The 8,953-nt window shown below is 44.3% G+C and overlaps 1 protein-coding gene across 1 annotated transcript in view; it reads right to left on the bottom strand.

Annotated features, from left to right (window-relative positions):
- spire1b (spire-type actin nucleation factor 1b) overlaps positions 1 to 8,953 on the bottom strand; it is a gene marked incomplete at its 5' end in the record, with an annotated part of 82,399 nt that overhangs the window by 67,916 nt on the left and 5,530 nt on the right. Inside the window, one exon of the mRNA XM_083663345.1 lies at positions 1,614 to 1,642. Within this exon, the coding sequence (XP_083519471.1) occupies positions 1,614 to 1,642 (29 nt within the window). The remainder of the gene's footprint in view (positions 1 to 1,613; positions 1,643 to 8,953) is intronic.

The raw sequence follows: 8,953 nt of genomic DNA, 5'->3' as shown, positions 1-8,953 counted from the left end.
GGTGGATGAGAAATGGTAGATGCTATGAAATGCCAGAGACAACGGCAATAAAAAAGCAACGAAAACACACAACTAGGAAAAGCAGGCAACAAAAACTATTATTAACAGACATCCTGACTGGGCGGTTCAGTTGTTCAATTATCTCCTACTGTGGCCATCCCTAACATCCAGCGTTTACAGCATTCCCTTGTGGCCAGTCACTCAGTCTCGCTACAGCTGAGAAAAGCAGGTCTGAGGACTGTTGATAAAGGGAGATTAAGGTCAATGATATTGATGATGATGATGATGATGTCTGATGATTTGTCTTACTGTACACTGCATGACTAAAAATGCATCGAACCAACTGAATGATTGTGTCTCATGTTGTTGTTGTTGTTGTTTTATGTAAACTTGCTGGAAAACCAACTCCACACAGGAGACAAATAACACTGAAAGTTAAACTTGAGCTGTTTCATTTTTGTGTGATTGTTGGCAGCACTGCAGTTGCATGTCATCTATCAGGATGAACACATCCCAACACAACACACCCTTTGCTACTGATAGTTTTCACTGAAGTGACGTTTTGGAGATGGACAATGGATTATGCACGCCTTTCTTGTTTACTGATAGTTTCAACCACATTTCTATCTGTCATCGGTTGCACCTGAAAGAATCCCTCAAATATCAATGTTTTCCTACCCACAGTATATGTGGTAGCTAAATGAGGTAATCATCAAAACATCAAAACTAGTAACTTACACCCAACATAATCCTGGATCTGTGTGACTATCCTCTTTTAAAATGTCTTGTTTGTCTTGTTTTCTGTCTCTTGTGTAAGCAGCTATTAAAGTTTTTCGCTGGCATCGAGTTTACATACAAAGTCAATGCAAACGAGCGATTGAGCGTATATTCGCCCGGGAGGAAAATCGCTGGGCGTCAGAGCGACAGAGACAGAGCGATAGGGAGAAAATTTGCTCGTCGCCCGAGATGAAATATCCCAACTCGAGCGAAATTATGCTGGCATCAGTCGCTCGCTGTTCAACGCTGATTGGCTGCCGTGTGAGAGTGAGTCAAGGATCACACTGGCTTGGAACAAACCGCTGGTTTATTGTGTGGCAACAAACCGCATTGACAGCTGATTGACAGGCTGACAGCTGACATGAAGTGAAGTCTGTACTACCGGTATAGAGCTCGCGTTAGGAGCACGCTGATAGGCTTAGTTTGTAAACAACTACGGTGGCTCGTAGTGGACAAATATCATGACATTGCGTAACGTTATAGCTCCCAGATGTCCGTCAATTATTGTGCCTGTTGACGAGCGATTTAAACAGAGCGACAGAGCGATTCCAAAGGGTTGAATCGAGCGACAGAGAGAAAAATAAATATCTCGGTTTAAGCAACATGGTGATAAAAACACTCGCTAGTTGTGCCTGATATAATGTTTCCAAGTGACATTTTCCTCCTGCCATGAATCACAATCTGTTATTATAGTACTCCCTCACTCCCCCCAGCCATTATTACTTTGATAGTGTACCGCTCAGGAGTAAATCTATTGTCCCAGCTATATAGTCCAAACCTCTGTAGGTGTGTGATGATTAAATACAGTACAACAGTATAACAGTAGAGTTACTCACCTCTGTTGATGTGCACGGGCTGTATTTACCTGCAGGGAGACAAGGAAGCAATGTTATGATAAACAGCGGGGTGTAAAGCAGCTTGGCTACAGACAGTACATTGTTCCATTAGAGTACGTACATATGTGAGTGAAAGAGCTTAAGCGCAACTGATAATGTTCAAAGCTATTAATGTCAAAGGTCATGCATGTCCTTTGCTTCAACTAACAATGTCTTTGTGTTTATGGAATCAATGAGGTGCACATTGTCTCAGGTCCCATGGCGCTCGCTGTAGCTGCAGGTGCAGAAGCCATTTTACCTGTCATCTCAAAAGGTCAAAGGGTGACCCATTGAAAAGACACTCACATGGAGAGCAAACTAAGCAGAAAGTGCCTGTCAGACATACTTTCCTTCATCATTTCCTTTTAAAGCTGCACTAAGCAAGGTTTCTTTGACACACCGCATGATCCTTTCCTACAGTTTGCTCAGATGTGAACACTGGGCTTTTATCGCACACACGCAGGGACGCCTTTAGTCTAGCATCTCCTGCAGCTTACTTATCAGCGATTACATTTTCCACTCTTCTTTCCTTATCTTACACCCGGGCTTTGAAATTAACTTCAAGGAATGTGTTCCGTCCACTATAGGCCGTCATGCAAACTAGAACAGTGTTAATAACAGGTCAGCTCCACTTCATTCTCACCACTCCATTAGTTAGGAGGATGGCATGTGACCAGTAATGAGGAAACCCTGCCTGTGTCTGCCAGCAGGGAAGCCATAGTGCATCAATGTGCTTCATTCAAAACTAAGATGCATTTCAATGTTTCCCAAGACCACATCATCGTCATCAACAACAAACAGCCTGCAAACAGATGACCCTCTCAACAAACGGCTGCATTGTATTGGAACAGACAGTAATGGGATATCGCAACAAGTCCGACATTACCTTGTTGTAAGAACTTGCATAAACACATTTGCATGTGATGTTGCAGTCTGAGGAGCAACAGGTGACAGTGTTATGTTTTGGACACATCTGGTAATCTGCACACATGCCTTGTGGGTATATACAGCAAACAGGATGCATGAATAACTAAATGGCTCCTTATAGTCATATAGATAGTAAAAGTGTTAGGGTTTCAGAAGCATGAAATTATATCTATTCATCAAAGTCTAGCCATGATACTAAAACATTCACAATCGCCTGCCAGGTTGTTTAAATCATCCTGCTTTCCCATGATGGATTCTTCTCACATAAAGCAATTTGAGCCAAATACACTGCTGACCAAGAATAATGGCAGGACATGTGAGTTTGAGTGATGGACCCTGAAACTAGCCGGGCCTGGGGTGTGACTTGAAAAGTCAAGTCAGCAGAACCTAAATCCTAAATCCTTTTAACTTCTGCCTCACATTTATCTCACTATTGACTTGGTTGGGTTTGCCTGCCTAAGCTTGTGCCTCACATTTATCTCACTATTGACTTGGTTGGGTTTCCCTGCCTAAGCTTGTGCCTCGGAGACAGACAGCCCCTGCTGAGCAGCACCGATCATTGGAATTAGAGCAGTAAATTACCCAGAAAACTGAAACAGTGTTTATCAACACACGCTCACAAAATGACTTAGGGCAGCCATAAGATAATATGTATGCTGAATGTACAATCGATTAGTCTTTACTGTTATTGAGTTGCAGCTCAAGTCAAGTTTATTTGTATAGCCCTAATTCACAAGCATGTCTCAGAGGACTTCACAGATAATATGTCTAGCTAAATCTAGCTGACGCAACAATAACAATTACAGTAGTAATAACAACATGATTGAACAATCATATGATAGAGAGAGACAGAAAGAGAGGGAGAAAGGGGAGGGAAATGTGGGGGGGGGAGAGAGCAGGGAAAGGGAGGAGGTGGGGAGGGAGCAGGGGAGTTTGGGGGAGGAGAGAGCAGGGAAAGGGAGGAGGTGGGGAGAGAGCAGGGGAGTTTGGGGGAGGAGAGAGCAGGGAAAGGGAGGAGGTGGGGAGAGAGCAGGGGAGAGTGGGGGAGGAGAGAGCAGGGAAAGGGAGGAGGTGTGGAGGGAACAGGAGAATGTGGGGGAGGAGAGTGCAGGGAAAGGGAGGAGGTGGGGTGGAACATGGAATAGAGACACTGCGGAGCACATAATAATTCAGAAACCACGCCCAAAACGGGGGAAAACACAAACTCCCGTCCAATCCTGGCATTCTCCTATGCCGCGTGCATGGTTGGGTGTTGCACACAAATATCATATATACGGAACATGAACACTCCAACTTACTACAGCTAGATCCACATTTTCTTCTCGCCAACTCTCAATGGCTTCTTGTTTTGCCCGGGAGTACAAAAAACTTTAATTGCAGATTTTTTACATTTGTTGTCTGCGCAGCCACCACACAACAGCTTTTAGCTATGTTTAATTCAAGGAAAATGAAGAAGAGCTTTCCCCTGTGATGGGCGTGGCCTATTTCATGCAGTGTCTCTATGTGGGGGAGGAGAAAGCAGGGAAAGGGAGGAGGTGGGGAACAGGGAGTGTGCGGGAGGAGAGAGCAGGGAAAGGGGGAAGAGGAGAGCATAACAGATAGAATATACAGCAGCTACTCAATCTGCCCGGCCATCCTGCTGCAGAGAGCGGCCAGGCCAAATGAGCAGCAGCTCAGACAATCTAGCCCAGTGATTCGCAACCTGTGGGCCGCGGCCCCCTGGTGGGCCGCGAAGGTATTGCAAGTGGGCCGCCAAATCATTTCCAAAAAAGTATGATTTTTGAAAAAAAAAAAAAAAAAAAAATCAATTTTTTTTTTGAAAGATTTTGAAAAATCATACTTACCACATACCACTAGGAAATTAAAACAACGCATCAGTGAGCATAAGAGTTCCATACGACGAAACGATCGTGATTACCCTGTAGCTATACATTTTAATGATTTTAAACATGATATTTCGTCCTTACGGTTTTTTGGATTGGAGCAGGTTAAGTTACCACCTAGGGGTGGTGACCATGACCTTATCCTGAAGAGACGTGAAGCGTTCTGGATCTATTCTTTACAAACTTTGTCTCCCAAGGGTCTGAATGATGAACTGCCACTTAATGTGATGTTGTGATCTTAACTTTTTCTAATTATTATTACTATGTATGAAATGCTACAGTTTACTAATGTAGCTTCTCTCTCTATTGCCCAGGTACTGAACTCCATATGGATGCCCAGTTGTCTGCATTTGAATGTTCTGTTCTCCTGTCGTGCCATCTAGTTAGTAGAACACTTAATTTGTGTTTTGCCAATTGTTTTCTGGGCCTTAATTGATGGGTTAGCCTATTTTTTTTAACTTTTATGGCATTTCTTATTTTATGTGCCTATTTGATATACTAGCATGTTCCTGCTCTGTGTCTTTGTTGGGTGTTGCATATGTACTGGTCCCTCTGATTGGCTTACTACACACAGTCTGGGGGAGTGTTTTGCCTGTTACCTCAATGTCTCTGATTGGCCTCATCTAACAAGGTGTAGGCTATAAGACCTGTGGTGTTCTTTTGTTCTGTATTTTAACCTGATGAAGGTCGATAGACCGAAACGTTGTGTTTATTAAAAGTTTTTTTTGCAAGTAATTGACAGTGTGCGGGACTCCTCTTTATCTCTCATACGAAAAATCATACTTGAAAAAGTATGATTTTTGTTTCTTTGATGTTATTGCTTTTGCTTGAATTGAAGTTTCATCTTTACATCATCTTTATATTGGGTTTGTGTTTATTTGTAACCCTATCGATTTAATGGGCTTTCTTCTGATATTTGGATTTTGTTTGGATCTGATATTGGATGTCAAATTGTTATGAGAATGCATTTTTCCATTGTTGAAGGATACCGTTATTTATTAATCATTTGTTAATTAGCCTGTTACAGACAGCCCCTTGCTTGTCATTTCTGACATCTGTGTGGTGCTGATGGACAGCTCCTTGAATGATTGGTGTGTGTGTGTGTGTGTGTGTGTGTGTGTGTGTGTGTGTGTGTGTGTGTGTCTGTGTGTGTGTGTGTGTGTGCGTGTGTGTGTGTGTGTGTGGACAGCTCCTTGAAAACTGTAATACTGAAGGTGTTGCAACATGTTACAGGTGCTGTGTTAGTGACTGTGGAGCTTCCAACATGTTTTTCCTGTATTCAGTTCAGTCCTTTATGTTCAATTTTCAATCAAAAAGTGCTCTGAGAACGCATTATATGGCCTTTGTATTTATGGGGTCGGAGGTGGGCCGCGAACATTTTTGAGACATAAAAGTGGGCCCTGAGTTGGAAAAGGTTGGGAACCACTGATCTAGCCCCTTCTAAACATGCAGTGAAATCCGGATTATAACCAGCTGCTAGCCGGTCAGCCTGTCTGACTACTCTAGCCATTAACCTGAACTAACTAGCACACAAGGAATCTAGCTAATCTACAACCTAGTCTGCCCTGTGCTACTCTACTCTAGTCTGATTTTAGCCTGAATAATATAACACTCCAGTTCAGAGGATTCCAAAGTGGGAGGTGGGCCCCCCCAGGGGGGCTCAAACAGTTTGAGGGGAGGCTCAGTGACTGAAATATGTTTTGCTTTCAGTTATAGTTCAATTAATAGTTTGAATAAGAGTGAAGGCAACCTTTTCATGGAGCTTTTTCCATGCTATTTCTGAGAGGAGGTCCATGGTCTCAGACTTTAAATACTCTTATTCAATAATCTCTCACTCTTATTCAATAATCTCTCACTCTTATTCAATAATCTCTCACTCTTATTCAATAATCTCTCACTCTTATTCAATCATTTTAGTGAAGGGAACCTTTTCATGGAGCTTTTTCCATGCTACTTCTGAGAGAAGGCCCATGGTCTCGAACTTTGGACACCTCTGGTCTACTCCTACAGTTAGGCTGTAGCTGTTAGGATGCCCCCACCCCGGCCCGCGCCCCCACACACATAAGGCGTGAGAGAGAAGGCCGGGCCGGGACACACCGGAGCCCCCCTCCACACCCAGTGCGCACAAGGAAACCTTTCCACCCGCGGAATTATATCGCCATGATTGCCTCAGTGACTGTCTGAGGAGGAGCATTGTGAGGGCCGATGTACCGTAGGGGCCCAACTAGGCATGGGTCGGTTTGAAAATTTTGAAAACGGTTTGACGGGGGCACGGTGGCTCAGTGGTAGAGCTGTCGCCTCGCAGTCAGAAGGTCCTGAGTTCGATTCTCGCCTGGGACACTGCGGGCGCTGTGGTTGTGTTCCCCCCCCATATCTTCAGTGCCTACTGCCCAGGTGGGGTATCTCGTCGTAAGGGCCTTTCTGTCTGTGTGGAGTTTGCATGTTCTCCCCGTGCTCCCCCAGGGGGGTTCCTCCGTATATAACCCCCCCCCATTAAAAACATGCAGAAGATCAGATCGTCATCGTCATCTGACCAGTGACGACAACATCTGAAGTCGGTCCCCGGGCGCTGTACGAGAAAGCGACCACTGCTCCTGGCCTGCCCCCCGGAGGAAAGGACAAAGCCAGGATGGGTTAAATGCAGAGGACAAATTTCACCGGCCACCGTCAGCATGTGTGTGTTGTGGCCCTCCGTGCATGTGTTGATGTGTGTAATCGTGTGACAATAAAGACGGGCTTGTCCGTCTGAAATCGTGATATCCCCCCAAAAACCGCATCAAACCGGTATATCAAATTTTACAAAAAAATAAAATAATAATAATAATAATAGTGTACCCCATAAATGATTGTAATGCGACTGCAGTTGGTGGCGATAATGCACCTCTAAGCTCGTATGCCAACCAGCACCAACCATTTAACTGTAACAAGTAACAACACACTGTTATTTCTCATAACTATTCAGCTTAACTTTTCTTCAGTTCAAACATCAACATAATAAACAAAATAAGACTTTTGCCTACTAGTGCAAATTGAGAAGAGGCTAATACGAAAAATAGTGCAATCAGAATGGATTGGCACTATTTTTGTTTTTTTGTTTTTGTTTTTTTGTTTTTGTGATCAAACCGGTTTGGGCTCGTACACCGAACCGAACCAGAAAACCGGAATGCGACCCATGCCTAGGCCCAACTATGGACCCCAGCTAGGGACCCCCCTCCGGGATAGGCCGAATGGATGCACGGCTAAACATTTTACAGAGTTTCAGATATAGAAATCAAATTTACAAAAGAACAGGAAGTTGAAAGCTCCTTTTGCACAATCCGCATCTGCATTGTCTCAAAGCTTAAATATCCTTCTTTTACTCATCTGCTTCTCTCTATCTCCTGCTTTGTGACTGGTGTAGATTTAACACATTGACTGCCAGCCGTTTTTTTCTTGCTGTAGGTAGCTTCTGCCAAGCCGTTTTTTGAGGATTGTGGCTCATTTTACAAGAGCCGAGGATTCTTTTCTGCTTGGAGTTTGTGAACATACAATATCTCAAAAGTACTAATAGAATGTGTACTTTCTCTGTCTAAAAGAGTTAGTTTGTAGAGTTAGTAGTTATGTAAGCATTAGCAGTTGAATACAGCATGGTTTTAGCGTCAGAAAAAATATTCAGAGATAAACGGCTTTTTGTGAAATTCGATAGAACAGTCACTTTAACCATTCCTTTTTGGCTCTCTCTCTCTCTCTCTCCCTCCCCCTCTCGCTCTCTCTCTCTCTCTCTCTCTCTCTCCCTTCCTCTCGCTCTCCCTCCCTCTCTCTCTCTCTCTCTCTCTCTCCCTCCCTCTCGATCTCCCTCCCTCTCTCTCTCTCTCCCTCCCTCTCGGGAGGGAGACGCACTAGGTTTAATCCTAGTGAGAGGGGGAGAGGGAGAGAGAGAGAGAGAGAGAGAGAGGGAGGGAGGGAGAGAGAGAGAGCGAGAGAGAGAGAGAGAGAGAGGGAGAGAGCGAGAGGGAGAGTTGCTTCAACTCCTCCCTCCGTGGGCGTTCTTCTTGGCTGCAGCGGCCGTCACAAGCTTGTCACCAGTCTGACAGTGCTTTGCTGCTGTCCTGTGCCTGTGGCTGCGCGGCCGCTGTTTGAGGAAGTCGGCATGGACTCGCTCGCTTCTTGGAGTTTTGGTTGAGAGAAGCTTTTGCGATTCTGGTCATATTTATGCTGCGTGTTTCAAAGTGTGTTCCACCTGTAATCTCTTATGTAAATTTGCAATCCCGCATCGCCAGCAATCAGCGCGAAAACGACAGCGTTTTCCCCCAGCCATTTTCATGAGAATGGCTGGGGTGAGAATGGCGTGACAAGTTAAAAAAATGCTTGCCTTCCTCTAGTCAGGAGAGCACTGTTGCCACTTAGTGGGTCGGTGGAATGGGTTGTAAACGTTCGGTGGCTCCAATAATTATATAAGAGATGTAAAAGGGTTAGATGCACATCCCACGGTCAAAAAAAAAAAAATCATTT

This window comes from Poromitra crassiceps (assembly GCF_964638095.1).
Source record: "Poromitra crassiceps genome assembly, chromosome: 1".
In the NCBI taxonomy this organism is placed as follows: domain Eukaryota; kingdom Metazoa; phylum Chordata; class Actinopteri; order Beryciformes; family Melamphaidae; genus Poromitra; species Poromitra crassiceps.
Note: the sequence above shows the minus strand (reverse complement) of the source record. Positions and strands in the feature narration are given on the sequence as shown.